The 16,943-nt window shown below is 38.5% G+C and overlaps 1 protein-coding gene across 2 annotated transcripts in view; it reads right to left on the bottom strand.

The window, feature by feature from the left end:
- The window catches only part of PGS1 (phosphatidylglycerophosphate synthase 1), a 39,733-nt gene extending 22,790 nt beyond the window's left edge, over nucleotides 1-16,943 (bottom strand). For both annotated transcript variants that reach the window (XM_063120138.1, XM_063120137.1), the window contains exons 1-2: nucleotides 16,796-16,943; nucleotides 657-846 (exon numbers count right to left, since the gene is read on the bottom strand). In XM_063120138.1, coding sequence (XP_062976208.1) covers nucleotides 657-846; nucleotides 16,796-16,938 — 333 coding nt within the window. In that variant the 5' untranslated portion in view covers nucleotides 16,939-16,943. The remainder of the gene's footprint in view (nucleotides 1-656; nucleotides 847-16,795) is intronic.

Here is a 16,943-nt window from a genome sequence, read left to right on the forward strand (position 1 = left end):
AGGGCTCCTGCAGCTTTAACTGTGGTGATGAAGAGGGAATTTCACCAGGTGCTGCATGCATACAAATGGCACCTGCTGAAATTCCCTTTTCTATTCAACTGTTAAAGATACAAGAGCCCTGTCCTCTTTTCCATATGGTCACTCTAAGACTGAAAGAGGCTCTCTAAGGTTTTAGACAAGAGACTTTCCCAGCTGTGCTATCTGACTTTTTAAATGGAGATGCCACGAATTACATCAGACACCTTAAACAAGCAAAAAACGTGCTTGAACACTGAGTAAGAGCCCCTCCCATCTGAGCTATGGCCTTTCCAACCTCACCATATTGAAAAGAAAACCGTATGCTATTCGGAAAAAAAGAGTTTTCCTCCCCACCTGCGGGTTCTAACTTTGGGTCCTAGGAATGTGTTTAAAAGAAGTAAGCCATATTGACCCATTCACTATGAAATGGTAAAGCAAGAACCATGTGATCCATAAGCTTGAGAAAGCTGTTTAAGAAGAGTAGTACAACTGCACCTTCTTGAAATTCTAAGCTGCCATTTTTAATGCGATACAATAAAAGTGGCAGCAGGCACAAAGAAACTGCCGCCTTCTGAGATCTACACTCTCTTGCCACCCACCATCCATAAAGTCACATGTACTGGAGATTCACCAATCACCTTCATAAGTTCGTAGAATTCAGTTGGGGATGAAAGCACCTTGACATGGGAGCTGGCAATTCCAAAGTGAGGGACTAAATTTCTGATCCAGTGAAACCTATGTAATCCCTCTGGGCAGAGGCAACAAGGCAGGGCTGTTTGCTGAGGAACAGCAGGAGAGAGCAGTGGGGCCAACAGCAGCCATGATGACCTAAAAAGAGGAAGAGGTGGGTTAAGACACATACAGGAAAGTATTGTTTTCTCTCAAACTGCCTCCAGGTGTGTGAACAAGAGGACATTCAACCCAAAAGCTTTACATATATGCTTTTCATCAAGATTAGTCACCGCTAGATCATTTCTGCCCTAGAAGAGAAACACCATACTGCAGGTGAAGACGGGTAGGCAACTGACCGACATGTCAGTAACTTTTTATTAAGGCTAAGGAACAGAAGCTTCCAGAAAAATAATAAAGCTAGCCCACATTGAGGAACAGCAACAGAAAGCACTGCAAGAAAGCAGCTAATGGAGTAGTACTACCCAAACTGACTGCTAACAATATCACTCCATGTTTCAGTTATTTATTATATTTTAAGTCTGCCTAATAACCAATGTTCTGTGGATGGATGATAAACAGTTAAAAGGCTAAAACACGATATAAACAATCGAAAATACAAAATTTAAAAAGAATAAAAACAATAGTTCTTGGTAGGCTTTTCTTCAACCAATTGCTTTTATTGCACCCTAGTTGTATGTAAAGTAAATTTACATTTGAAAATTCCAAAATCTGTATTAGCATAATACCTTTATTAAGTCAATCAAATATCACAAAACTGTACATGCTTGAGATCTCCAGTTCTCTTCATCAGGCCCAATGTTGCAAAAGGTAGCCTGGAGAGAGCGAAATGCGGTATGGGGGAAGGCTGATGATGTTGAAATCATAATGTCTACATGGTCAGAGTCTTTTGTTATACCTAGCACAGCAGGTAACATAAAGACTGCCCAGTTCTCTCTACTTCTCTGTTCCACCAATTGAGGAACCAGGATGGAGACGGTTGTAAGAGCTGGAATTTGTTTTTGTTTTTCCAAAACTGGAGGATTCAACCATTTGCTTTTTTCTTATGCCCAGCAGTTCAAGGGTCAGTTCTAGATGAAACCTGAAACTACCACATCAGCTGGTGGTAGAGCCTAATCTGAATGTCTGCAAATCCACCTTCTCCATTTCATCTTATGACTCTGACCATGCAGACATAAATTCAACATCAAGTCAGCCTCCCAAGCCAATTTCCCAACCCCAACCAGCTTCTGGTAGTCTTGACTGATGGAAAGAACTCGAAAGCCTGCACATTTTTGTGATGTTTGATTTAGCCTAATAAAGGTTACAGTGATGTGGATTTTGTATAGTTACATTTTGACCAAGGCTATCTGACCTTTTCTCTGGTATTTATTCTAAAAAGGCCATATATAAGAAGACACATCATAAGCCTAGGTCAACTATTACAAAACCACCATACACTATCGCACAATGTCAGCAAAGCTGAGGCAGAAGTCAAACAATGCTATGTGCCAGCACCCAGTTTCTGGGCTTTGGCATTTTTGCAGCCTTAGCAGACATTTTAGGAAGGATACCAAAACCCAAAAACGGTCAAATTAGCTTAAAGGAAATCATTTCTGTCAAAATTATTGTTATATTTACATAATAGTACATTAATAAGGCATTTCCTCACTGACACACAATGCTCACAGCAGATAGCTTACAAGCAGCTGATCGCAAACTGCTTTGTGGTTGTGATTTGCCATGACACATTCCACTGCAAGCCTTTACATGCATGGACTTTACCAGAATTTTATGAGGAACTCTTGGTTATGAGGAACTCTTGGTCCAAAGCTCAATTGACCACAGATTCCAGGAAGCTGATTTCACTTATTTGCTTCATGATAAAATGTTTGCAAGCATCCTTGCACAAAAAAAACCAGTTTGCCACTGCATTTCCCAGAAAGCCCACCAATTTGTCACTGCCTATTCATCACAACGGAGATTTGACTCAGTGTGTGCAAGAATTCCTAGCATTTTGTTTTTCAACAGTTCGTGGGGACGGAGCACTTCTTTGGAAATACTGGGTTACAGTAATTTGGAGGGAAACTTTTCATTCTCCTTAGACCAAAAGGAGAACTTCAAGAAATACTTCCATTCTGCTGTTGTTGAACAGGCAATTCAAAAGCAACAAGGCTTGTTCACAATAAGCTGCTAACTGTGATATGTGAACATGGCCAATTTGTGCTCATTCATTTACATAACATTATCAATACATTTCATTGATCCATAACTGGAGCTATTTCCTCTGAAGGTAAATCAACCCTCCAAACCACACACTTTATTAATTCATTTACATGCAGTACAGGACAATACACAGGACTACAGAGATCTTTAATTTTCTTTATATTACGAACCACAGAGTTATGGCTGTCTTGTGGTTTGCTTTTTTTCCTGGTGAGCAAAGATAATATTGCCCACTTTAAGAAATCAACACAGATTTTACTATGATTTCAATGCTAGCTTCTTTACACACATGTAAATGATTAAACAAAACAGAACTTCAGTTTTATCTTCCATAGAGCAGATTGCTACATCACAAACAGCTTTTTAAGCTTTTCCAGTATTCAAGAATCATTCAGCACTGCAATGTGGCATGAGAAGGTGCTGATCTTATTCAGAAAGAAAGAGCAGCTCTAAAGCATACAAAGATCTCTTTATGTTTTAGGTTTTTCAAGAACCCACCTATGAAAATTTTAACGAACACAACTGTAAATCTTTTTTCCTATTAATGAAATTGGGGTGATAGAAAAGAAGAACTCTTTCTGTCAAAACAGATTACCTGAAAGTATTTGCAAGGTGGACTATTTTAAAAATGCTATATCCATATACCAAAACAGCTGGCACACTCCCATTTCATCGAACAGATAGCCTAAACTAGAAAATGACACTTCAGGCAGTACACGCATAGGGTCAAAATTACCTAGAAAGGAAAATGAACTGAACAGGGCTCTTGCTCTCTTTTCTGAATTTTAAGCATCTGCTATTTATAAATCTGGGGTTTTTTTAACTTCTATTTTTAGCAAGTGGGGCTTTGACTAATATCGCGATAAAGGGAGCTCAAGCACTACAGTTCTTGTTAAACCTCAGCTACTTTACCAGAGGCGAGGAGAGATTACAGGATATACCTCATGATGTTGTTCACCCACACATGAGCCACAACACAGTGACTTCTGCCAACAGCTCTTGATTCACTGGAATGCTTGAGTGTGTTTTACTGTATTTCTGTATAGGTTGTGACTGAATCTGGGAAACAAGTTTTATTGTTAACATACTGATGCAATGAACAATAAAGGCTTGAGGGTTACTTCCTTAAACTAGATACTTAAAAGGCTACGCATGAACATATGGCGTCAAACTTTTGCTTTCCCTTGTTTTAACTGAGTCATGTTTACTGGATTCTACAAATTGTATGGACATTTATCTTTTTTGCTGCTATCTTCCTCTCATAGGAACATGGGGGCCAGATCAGATCAAAGAGAAAGCTGTTTCTAAAGAAAGTATACCAATTACCATTACATGCTTGTGAGGTTCACTTGCAGTAGAGCATTTAATGTTGCATAGAGATGTAAACTTTCCAGAAATTGTGAAGCCATTTTGGGGGGGGGGGGGGGAGAGAAGTTTTCACCCAGTGGGATTTTTTTTCAGAAAGATGGGACATTTGGGGAGGAATGAAAAATTAGCAATACTTATTTCTTTTTAGCCCTCTTTACAAATCTAAAGTAATTTTGTTGCTTTAGGATAGCCCTCCCCAACCTGGTGCCCTCCAGATATTTTGGACCTCAGCTTCCTTCAGCAGCATGACCAATGATCCGAAATGCTGGGTATTGTAGTCCAAAACATCTGGACAGCACTGGTTTGGGGAGGGCTGCTTTAGGAACATAAAGCAATCTGTATGTTCCTAAAGTTATATTATGTATATTTACTCTGTACAGCACCATGTACATTGATGGTGCTATATAAATAAATAATAATAATAATAATAATTTGATTTGGTCATAAAAGTAAACTCATTTAGCAAATTTGTAATTATTGTCTGAATAAAGTATATACCAAACATGGTAAGAGAAACTCAAGATATACATAAAATATTTTAGTTTCCTATTTAAAGTCTGATCAGAGGGAACCTCAACAAGTAATCTCTGAAACATTTGAATCAGAAGACTGGTATACAACATCTGTTATAATTTGTAAGGAAGTTTAGAGCAATTCCTAAACTTGTTCCTGTTTGTGGAGTGAAGCTTAGAGAAATCTGATCTGAAGGAAAAGTTATTAAGATTTTATTTAGCTGGGAAAGACTCAGCTTTGGAATGGTAAGCAACCATATTTAATTCTCAAGTTATTATTTGAAGAATTACTTGTTATTCATTTTTGTAAATTATTTCTGTTAACGAACATCTTATTTTTCGCTCATTTTGAAAGGTGGCCTCTAGTGGTAGTGTCAATCCCATGCCTATACCATAGGAACCAGGCTACTGGGTTTCTTTCACGTAGAGAGGGTTTCTTCTAGCGGCAACAGTTAAAAAGTTTTATAGCTGAGGCAGCATTTCTTAGTGGTCTAACTGAGAACTTTATTAAAAACTGTGCCAATGAGTTCTATAGATCCAAGCCTCAAAGCTATTTTTTTAAAGAAGGAGCATAGGTGGAATAACCCACTTGCTTTTCCATTGCATCTGGTAAAAGTGATGGGATAACCTTCAGTGTTTTTTCACACGTGGGTTTTAGGATAGAACTACATTAAATTGACTGCTACAGCATCTAACCAGAACAAGCCCCAAAACACAGGACTCCATAGAACAAAACTCAACTTTCAAGAATGCATCTTTTCTTCCATATTATGTGGTGACTCTAGTCACACTGTACTCACATGTTGGGAGGCTGAGCATGTCTTGGAGCATGCCTAAATGTCTATCAGTAAAAGATACATTGGATCTATTATTATTATTATTATTATTATTATTATTATTTATATAGCACCATCAATGTACATGGTGCTGTACAGAGTAAAACAGTACATAGCAAGACCCTGCCGCATAGGCTTACATTCTAATAAAATCATAGTAAAGCAATAAGGAGGGGAAGAGAATGCAAACAGGCACTGGGTAGGGTAAACAGGCACAGGGTAGGGTAAACTAACAGTATAGAGTCCAAACAACATCAGGTATTAAAAGCTTTAGGAAAAAGAAAAGTTTTTAGCTGAGCTTTAAAAGCTGCGATTGAACTTGTGGATCTCAGATGTTCTGGAAGAGCGTTCCAGGCGTAAGGGGCAGCAGAAGAAAATGGACGAAGCCGAGCAAGGGAAGTAGAGACCCTTGGGCAGGTGAAAAACATGGCATCAGAGGAACGAAGAGCACGAGTGGGGCAATAGTGTGAGATGAGAGAGGAGAGATAGGAAGGAGCTAGACCGTGAAAAGCTTTGAAGGTCAACAGAAGAAGTTTATATTGGATTCTGAAGTGAATTGGAAGCCAATGAAGAGATTTCAGAAGTGGAGTAACATGATCAGAGCGGCGAGCCAAGAAGATGATCTTAGTGGCAGAGTGGTGGACCGAGACCAACGGACTGATGTGAGAAGAAGGAAGGCCAGTGAGAAGAAGGTTGCAGTAGTCCAACCGAGAAATAACCAGTGCATGAACAAGCATCTTGGCAGAAGAGACAGACAGAAATGATCGAATCCTGGCAATATTATACAAGAAAAAACGACAGGATTTAGCTGCTGCCTCAATATGAGGAATAAAGGAGAGCGAGGAATCAAATATAAAGCCAAGACTACGAGCTTCCTTGACTGGAGTAAGTGTAACATCAATAATTTTAATTAGGAATGGAAGAAATAACTATGCTGAGAATTTTACGAAGGGGATTAAAAAACATTCCCCCCACCCCCATGGCTTATTTCCAGATATTTACATCTCTCTAGCCTTTCTACAAAAGTGTCCTTATTATATCATTTTTAGAAATCATTTTGTGGGTAGTAAAGGCTGGATAACACAAATGAACACCTAGTCTTAAATTCTAAAAGAAAATATTTCATAATTCAAACCCGTTAATTTTTTTCCAATTTTTTGGGAAAAAAACAAAAACAGAAAAACCTGTTTTTTCCCTGAATTTTTCCATTTGTTTTCTGAGCCTTCACATCTCTGGTGCAACAGCACGCACCTCTGGAATACTTTGCCAATTTACATTAGACAGGCCTCCACAATTCTGACGTTCAGACATCTTCTTAAAACTCATTTCTTTACATAGGCCTTCCCTGAAGTATGACCCAGCCAGCTATGGCTTGTAGCACCCTGCAGGGTGTGTGAATTTATTGCTGATTTATTGCTTTTACTGTTAGATTTATTATTGATTTCATGTCATTGTATTTTATGTTCACTGCTTAGATACATTTGTGGAAAATGGTACATAAAACTAAATAAATACTAAATAAAAAAGTGGCATTGAAAACGAACAAAATCTGAGGTATGAAACACTCAATTATAGTTGTGTTGTCTTCTGGACACAAAGATATGCATATCAACTAGAATTCTGTGCTGAAATACAAACTTCTTTTTAGAATGTATTATACAGATTTTGTATCATCCAGCCAAGTGTGCATTACTTAATTTGGTTGACACCAATGCACCTTACACTGTACGTAAAGCCTCATTTTCCATTAAAGTATTCAATTAAGCAATTTAAACTTGACTGGATAATACAAAATTGGAGGTTGGGGTAACAGGAATTATCTGGGGTTAATTAAGTACTCTGCACACACATTGACCCAGTTTGCATGATCGTGGCCACATACCATGTATGTGAGCGCCAGGCAGATTTTGAATATTCAAGTCATGACTAGTCATGTCTTCTGAACCTGTATGGCGGGGGAGGTGCAAGGGTTCTAGAACTGACCATGGGTTATGTTTTTTAATCCTTGCACAACCTCGCCACCCAATTTTGGATGACATGACAAGCTTTCATGAGAATATTCAAAATGATCACCAGCATGTACAAGCATGCCATGCAGCCCACCATGGCTGAAAGAAGCCACAGTAGCTTATTTGATAGAGTAAACTGGCCCATAGTACACAAACATTTAATCATTTCCCTACCCAACCATGAAAACAAGGCATTTACAAAAGAAAAATGAATCCTCTTATTCCCATAAAAGCCACAAAAATCTGTATTAAAAATACAGATTCTGCATTTGTACTGTAGATATCTCCATGTCTCTTGAGCCTCTTTGCTCTACAGACTATGTTTAACTCATCCAGCCACTTTTCCAGCAATTGAAGCTTTATGGAATTTGGCAACAAAATTATGACTTGAAAACCATTCAATGGTTTGGAATAGGGGGCAAGAGAGGAAGTTTTTAACACAGAAATAATTGTTGATCATTTCTTTGGAATATAGCTTTTAAAAAGAAAGATTTGTTTTGAATACAATAGGTTTTATTACACACAAATGAGTCTGCATGAAGGGAAGAAGTCAGAACATGTGCTGAAAAAAATAAATGAAGTGAATGCAATATACTTCCTGTGAACCGCCCAGAGAGCTTCGGCTATTGGGCGGTATAAAAATGTAATAAATAAATAAATAAATAAATACAGGCAGTTTTTCCCAGATAATGCAAGACTCACCACAATGCAGTTCAGACACTTTCCTTCTTTTATGCTGGGGAAAACAGGAACTAGTTCACTGTGTATATTTTATGTGGTACAAAATGCTTTGCATACATTATCATTTATCCTCTGAACAACCCAGCAAGTTAAGCTGATATTACCTTTATGCTCCTGCAATGGAGGCTGAGAGACACCAGTATTTTTCATATGACCCAATATCTCTCAAATTCCTAAATCAAGCCTCTAGATCACAATGCTCATTAGAAAAAATTAATGGAATCATGACAGTACTAAAATATTTCATTGGTTCAGACAACTACAACAACAAACGTATGTAAACATGATGAAACAGTTGTGCATTTGATACCCACATGTGATAGGCAGCTGAAGAAAAACCAGTCTTTGATGCAGCCTTCTCTTTTTGATACTTTAGTATTTAATTGTATGTTGCCAAGTTTAGCTTCTTACAAAGAGAAAGAATATGAAGGACTACAGCTATCATATATGCATGGATGACATATATGGATGACTGTTGTTTTAAAGTACTGCTTTAACTGTTAGCCACTCTGGGAGCCTTTGGAGCTCAAGACCAGGATAGAATTTTTTAAAAAATAACTAAAACAAAGACAGAAGAAAAGGAAAATACAGTCTTTGGCACTGAACCTCAACAATGAACAATTACAGCCTTTGACTGATGTACTTAACAAGTGCTGTAATTCAATACACTAAACCACTGCCCCCCCCACAACCAGGCCCAAAAAAATTCATATGAAAACATCAGCATTTGAAGAAAGTGGTCTCTCTTAACTCAAGCACCTGGGCAACTTTGCATTATCAGCAGGAAGAGATTTGTAAAAAGAATTATGTTTTTCTGGGGTGTCAGTTGATTTAATAGCTTTAAATCAACACACTAGATTCAAGGAAGCCAGATGTATACCCTCCTGTTTACAGTTTTGCTTTCTTACAGTCAGTAAGATCAAATACAGTCAGGCTCTGAATAAACAATGTTTAACCATAAGGTATGAATTACAAAGGTAACATGAACAGGGTGTTCAAATGTATGTACATAAAAGCACATAATTAATGGATTACGGGAATGTCATGGCATACTTTAAACAAATGCTCATCTATGATTACTTACGGTAGTTACCGACACTCCCTTTATCTAAAAAGAAGAGTATCACATGCATCTATGGTAATGCCACCTGGTAAGTGCTCTCCCACATGTACTATTGTTACTGAGGTTGAGTTAACTACAGATCTCTACCTGTCCTTCTAGTGTGCTCTTTTACGGTTCATGTGATCTGTGATAGTCAACTCACCTACATAAAACCCATTAATGTTTGCTTATTTACCATGGTCATATAATGTTAGCCTTCCAGAGCAAGAAATTGTCAGAAAATGGCTCACTGAATCTTCTTGTTATTATGGAATTACACTTGCTATTTATCTTCAATGCAGCGGTAGACTCAGCTGTGCAGAGAGCCAAGAGGAAGGAGGCATATCAAATTGACAGGAGTTCCCCCTCACATCCACAACCAGACAATGTGGAAGAGGAGAATGAAATCAACAAAGAGAGGTCAGCTTCAGACACACAAACAACACCCCACTCATTCACCAAGTAGAATCCCTGGAGGTGAGAGGAAAGTCTTGTCCATTTCATCCACTCCTCTTGGCAACCTTTGCACACAATTCTTGAAGCTTAAGTAAGACACTATACAGCTACTTCCTTAGTCTACCCATTATGCATAAGGATCAGTTTATTGCGGTTGTCATTATTATAGTAGGCTTTTGGGAGAATATCATCAATCTCTGAGAAAATAGGACAAACAAAACTTTTAAAATAAAAAGGACTTCCAATATCAGAGGCTGTAAATTTGTATACACCAGTTGCTGGGAAACATGGGCTGGAGAATGCTGTGTCCGACCCAGCATGGCTCTTCCTATGTTCTTGTGTACTTTGAGTAAAAATTAATGTATTCATATGACCTGGAAGCAGTTTCTCTGTCAAACTCACAATATAAACAGGCAGCTGCTGGAATGCTGTAGTAGATGGTATTACTACTAGTTTAGTGACAAAGCCTCAGAAAAACACTGCAGATGGAAAAGAATGATACAATTCACAGAAAACCAGAATGGAACAAAAATCAAATACATACGCAACCACATCAGAAGGAACCATATGGAATATGTGTGCATGTTCCACTAGCCATAAAGCAGGTGAATGTATATTGTGCCTTTTATTCTAACTACAAAATCAATGAAACCATAGCAGTATGAATACAGTCCTTGAAATATATCTTAACGTCTTCAGGCAGGACAGACTTTGGTACTGAAAAAAAGTTGTTTTAAAATTACCAATTAGTCTTACAAAAGGAGGATTTAAAAAACCTTTCAAGGATCAAAACTCAAGTCAATATGCTTGAATACAGAATTTTTAAAAACACAAAGTGGCTTGCCTGCATTTTTTTTACTTGAAAAGAAAATACATATTTCTAAAAGAATTCTTGAAACAGAGCAGGTTCCAATGTTGCATATGGCTCCATTACATGGTGTTGTGGTTGCGAGCCATATTTTGTGAAAGGCTCTGAAGATAGGAAGTACTCTCATTCTGAAAGGCATTTTTTTCTCTCCTTAATTTCAGGGCTGGGGAGGAGGTTGCTGCTGCTGTTCACTGGCTCAAGGCTGCTGCTTCCTCCAATAACCAGTAAACAATGGCAGTATATCACTTCCATTATAGTTGGAGGAAACAATTATCTCAGATATATATGTCCTAATTATAAATTATCTGTATCAGTTTGGTAACCCACTACTTTAAGCAAGTACACAGTCCTAATGTTCCATGGGAACTATTTTTTATTTTATGTGAGATTCTATCATAGCACTTTTGGAAACTGCAAAACACTTTTAACCAAATAATCATTATAATGTACACAGAAAGGAACTATCCAGATCCTGAGTGAGGAAGTGTCTGAAGAAATTTCAGCAGGCATATCAATTATTGCAGAGAGAGGAATTTTGCTAGCTATAATCTTCTGGGATTTTAGGAGTCGTAGATTAATGAAAGGCCAAATTTATTTATTACATTTCTATAAAGCCCATTATTTATTTTTAGTTATTTATTTCATTTCTATACTGCCCAATAGCCAAAGCAGCTTAAAAGACAAAACTTAAAACTGTAAAATACAGTAAAATACAACAACATAGTAAAACATAACATTAAACCATAAGTTTATGGTTTAAAATGAAAGAAGTAACCAAGATAAAAGTCAGCGGGAGTGCAGAGATCTACAAATGCACTAACACGAGTTTTTAAATCTGTAGGTCTAAAACTGTAGGTCTTAAACTCACTGGCACATTGTTTTAATTGCTTTTACTGCTTTTAAATTATATATTGTTTTAACTTGGATCATGGTTTAATCTGTTTTTAACTGTGCATATTTATTGTTTTATACTCTATGTTTTTATCTGTACGCTGTTCTGAGATCTTAATGATATAGGGCGGGATATAAATGTTTTAAATAAATAAATAAATAAAAAGGGAGGGGAAATAAGGAGGTTTTCACCTGGCACCAAAAAGACCACAATGTAGGCACTAGGCAAGCTCTCTAGGGAAGTCATTCCACAGCTGGGGTGACATGCTACGGCAGGGATCCCCAAACTTTTTGGACCAGTGAGCACATTTGCAAATTTAAAGAACTGCTCTGGGCACCACAACAAAATGCCTAAACATTGGATTGCTGCTTTGGCTCTGCTTGTCATGTTTATGGATCTTAGACTGTGTCTTATTCAGCAAAAAAAATGTTTTGTGTCTATTGAACACCACAAAGTCTCTTTATAAGGGATTATCTAATTCAGCTAATTGCAGTACTTCTTTTAAACAGGTTTTGATAATGCCCAGTAGTTGCTTATTTGGGGGAGGGGGTATTACAGATATATAGTTTTGTTTTGGAACAGTCTTTAATACTCACTGATGTACACATGCCTTTAAATTATTTACCTGCTTCACTGAAATTAAATAGTCAGCATAAATGGTTTCTCTGCAGCCTTTTGACAGCTAAAAGACTGAGATTGCAACACTGGAAGGATCAACACTCACCACTTATAATGCAATAGATTAAGGACCTTATAATACTTTCAATATTTGAACATGTGGATTATAGATGCGACCTTCAAATGGATACTTATTTGGATATTTGTTCTACTTTTCTTGAAGCGTATTTATAATTGCTAGAAATTTGTATGCATTTCATACAACTCTTTGTACAACGTGCAAAGAAAATTTAAAAAAAATGCTCACAGGGGGTACCATTGGAGGTGTCTATGGGTGCCATGGCACCTGCAGGCACCATATTGGAGACCCCTGCCCTATGGCATAACTGCTATGGGACAGAGCAATAATCTCCCAGCATCACTTTCTGGAAGTGTCTCCAACTCCCAACCCAGATTGCCTACCCAGAAGGATACCATGGCCAACGGTATCAAAAGATGCCAAGAGAATCACCAGGGTCACATTCCTCCTGTCCCTCTCTTAGCAAAGGTTATCCCACAGAGCAATCAAGGCAATTTGTGTTCAGAAACCAGACCTGAAGCCTGACTGAACACGATCTAGAAAATCAGTTTCACTCAATAGTGCCTGGATTTGGCTGGCAGCAATCTGCTGAATCATCGTTCCCATGAAGAAGATATTAGCAAACAGCCTATTGTCATTAACATCTTCTGCATCCATGTTAGGTTTTTTCAGGAGAGAGCTAATAACTGCCTCCTTTAAAGTGGCTGGTACCACTTCCTCTCTCAAGGAGGAGTTGACAACCGAGGCAAACATCTCCTCTCTATTAGATGTAATAAGCCATGAAGAGGAAAGCTCAAGCTTAAGCATTCTGTCCGCATTCTTAGGCCTCAACAACAGAAACTCATTCAATAAAATTGAAGATAGTGCTCTGGATAACTCTCTCTATGTATATATAGCTCCTGCCTATCTCTCCTCTCTCATCTCACACTATTGCCCCGCTTGTGCTCTCCGCTCCTCTGATGCCATGCTTCTCGCCTGCCCAAGGACCTCTACTTCCCTTACTCGGCTTCGTCCTTTTTCTTCTGCTGCCCCTTACGCCTGGAACGCTCTTCCAGAACACTTGAGAACTACAAACTCAATCACAGCTTTTAAAACTCAGCTAAAAACTTTTCTTTTCCCTATAGCTTTTAAATATTGAGTTTGTTCTGACTCTATACTGTTAGCTTCACCCTACCCGGTGCCTGTTTACACTTCCCTGTGCCTGTTTGCATTCTCTTTCCCTCCTTATTTAGATTGTAAGCCTATGCGGCAGGGTCTTGCTATTTACTGTGTAATCTGTACAGCACCATGTACACTGATGGTGCTATAAAAATAAATAATAATAATAATAATAATAATAATAATAATAATAATAATAATAATAATCTATACATGAAACTACATTAACTGTGGTCTCCAGTCATGATGAATGTGAATGATGTTAGCTTCAAAGTGTTGTGCAAACTCATCACAGCATACTACTGTGGTTTTGACAATTTCTCTCCCTGGTCCAGATTGCAAAAGCCCATGAACCATTCAGAAAAACTCCACTGGACGACACTGAGAAGATGCAGTGTTGGTGGAACAAAACACCACCGCAGGGCAGGCGCGATAATGAGCTCTAACCTGTGTTCAGTCCCTCTTGTTTCATTGCCCTCAGCTCAGGGGTTTACCAGGAAGAAGGCACTTGAGAGCGATCCGTGTCAACTGCCCTAGTCATCTCTACATTCCACAGAGTAACTAGGGCTTTAACAGAAGTTCCAGCCATGCCAGCAGAAAAATCCCCTAGAGCCCTCTGCAATCCATCAGAATCCATTAGCCTCTGAGGGCAGACTATTTTAATAGGTCCCCCACCCTTGCAGAAGGAAAAGGTTGCCAAGAATCTAAATCTCAATGGGAAGTGATCTGACCATGACAAATGTTAATTCTCCCACTTTCAGATCACACACCCTGTCCAGTTGAGAAAACCAAATCAAGTGTGTGTCCTGCTACATGCATTAGGCCAACAACATGTTGGCCCAACACATCCAAAAAGATTCAAATTCAAAGTATTTGTTTGCCTTGCCCCGATAACACTAAAACAACATCTTATGATGCCTTGGCTGTATAACAAATGCTGGCCAAAGAATGCCCTACCTGTGTGGAGTGTAAGGGTGAGTGTGCAGTTAAGAGTGTTATTTACAAAACTGAGTGCTTGGAATGTAATTCTTTTTACACTGGTGAAACTGGAAGTTCTCCTAAAAAGATATGAAGAGCATTTGGCTGATATTCATCATAATGGAATATGTGCTAGACCATGGTTCCTTCATATGAGGGAGAAATATGCTGGCAGAGCAACCTTAGTGAAGACCTCTGTGCTAGCAATTGAACAGAACCTCCTATGGTGAAAAATTAAGGATGAAATGTTTATCAGCTCAAACTTAATATCAATGTGAAGGATGATTTTAAACAAGCCATGATGTTTATTAATGCAGCTTGACTGGCTGTTGAATACAAGTGCTGATTGTTAATCTTTGTTCTCTCCATTGAGGCTTGGCCTGTTTTTGATTGGTTCTGGCTTGGTTTAGAAATGGTTTGTAACATGTTCTTATTACCAAGGCCAGCACTTTATGCTGAAATGCTTCACATTTTTAAAATCTGTTTAGATTTTTTTTTTAAAAAAAACCTATAAATTTATAAACTGGATGTGGTATTGTTGGTCATTTGTTTTGTTTTTGGAGTGATGTGTCATTCACATTGCCTTGCCTCTGTATCAGTTTATTCAAAATTCAAAGTAAACAGCTGAGCACTGCTATAAGAAAAGAAAACTTTGGTTTCCATGATAGTCTCACATAATTTCCCCCTGGGAAGAAGCAGCCTTATACTGGGTCAGAACATGAATTCATCTAGTCCAGTACTGTCAACATTAACTGGTAGCAGTTGTCCGGGATTTCAGGCATGATTTTTTTCCAGGCCTTCCTGGAGATACTAGGGACTGAATGTGAGATCATCTTCATGCAAAGCATGGGCATGTTTTCCACAGAGTCCTAATACATAGGCAATCCATACCCAATACATAGGAAGCAAGGGCGTTTTTAGTGAGGTAATAGGATCTCATAAACAGCACCTCATGCATCTTTCACTTTTCTTGCCTTTGCAATTCATGCACAGTGTGCCCATTATTGTAATTTGACAAGTAGAGCATACAGTGCATTAAGCAATTCAGTAAAATAAGAGCAAGAGGCATGTTCCACACAAGCACTCCTCCTGATGAAAACATGTGCAGTATGCTTCAAGCACACATGCTATTTTTTTCAAAACATTCACCCACTCTCGAAGCATGCTGTTTTTCTCATACATGGAATTCATAATTCAAGAAGAAACAATACTTAAGAGTAGACCTAATGAAATGTATGGGAACTAAGTTGATTTTAATGGGTCTGTTCGAAATATGACTAGTCTGGATCCAACCTGATGTGTCTAAATTAGTTTACAGGAAAGTGCTAGAACTGTGGTCTTGCCACAAGTGACATCAAAGCACCACCACTTGAATTTCAAAGCCTTGTTTTTAGGCCTTTGTTTTTAAAACAAACAAACCAAAAACCTCCCTGCTGTGTGTGCACCAATGTTTCCTGCAGCAAACATACAACAGTGTGGACAACACATCAGCATCTTTAGAACATTCCTATACAAGCATTCCCAGCCTGATAAAGTTTCCAAGGCACATTTGTTTAAAGATGCACATACATTTTCCACACTTTATAAGTTTTCTGGGGGAAATACCAGTGTAACACTGATATACCCACAACAATTGTGTATGTAGCAAAAAGTATAGAGTTGCCCTCAAAAGCATCTCAGGTTGATATTAGCAGTTTCCTTTTATTGAGTTAACCCACAGTGCAAACTTTTTCAAGCATTACATGCTTGAAAAATTACATTTTAAATCTACTAAAGTTTTTAATCTGCTGCATTTGTAACTTCGGTTATTAAATAGTTTTGATTGTTTTATTGAATTTACTGTTAAGAGTTCTGAAAGTATTTCCACACAGTGGCAGAATAAAATTTAAAAAAACAAACAAACACCAAGACCTTATTCTCTGCTCCCATCTCACAGACACACGTATAAATGCAACTGTTCCAGTTCACCCATGTCCATATACATCTCCAGTCTCGTACCCTTCAGATGTTTTGGACTGCAACTCCATTGCGCATGCTTGGGGCTGATGGAAGTTGACGTCCAAAACATTCGGAGGGCACCTGGTTGGGCAAGGCTGCACTAGATGAAACTATTATTTCCGACACACATACTAGTCCTTCCCCTTACTAAGCATACCTCAGCAAAGACTACTTACAACTAGAAAGGCCTTCAATAGGCCTCCTTAAAAGCGATACATAGAACCATTAAATGCCGCCTCGGATGACGAACGGGGCCAACCACCTCACCTGCGAGCACGGCTTTCGCGACCTCGGGTCAAGCGGTCTGAGAGTCGGCCGAGCAGTGCGGCCAAAACAGGTCTCCCACGGGGCAAATAATCTAGCAGCCGCCGCCATAGCACGGGACCCTCAGCTACCACAGCCGCCGCCATGGAAA

Source organism: Elgaria multicarinata, chromosome 3, assembly GCF_023053635.1.
Source record: "Elgaria multicarinata webbii isolate HBS135686 ecotype San Diego chromosome 3, rElgMul1.1.pri, whole genome shotgun sequence".
Lineage (NCBI taxonomy): Eukaryota > Metazoa > Chordata > Lepidosauria > Squamata > Anguidae > Elgaria > Elgaria multicarinata.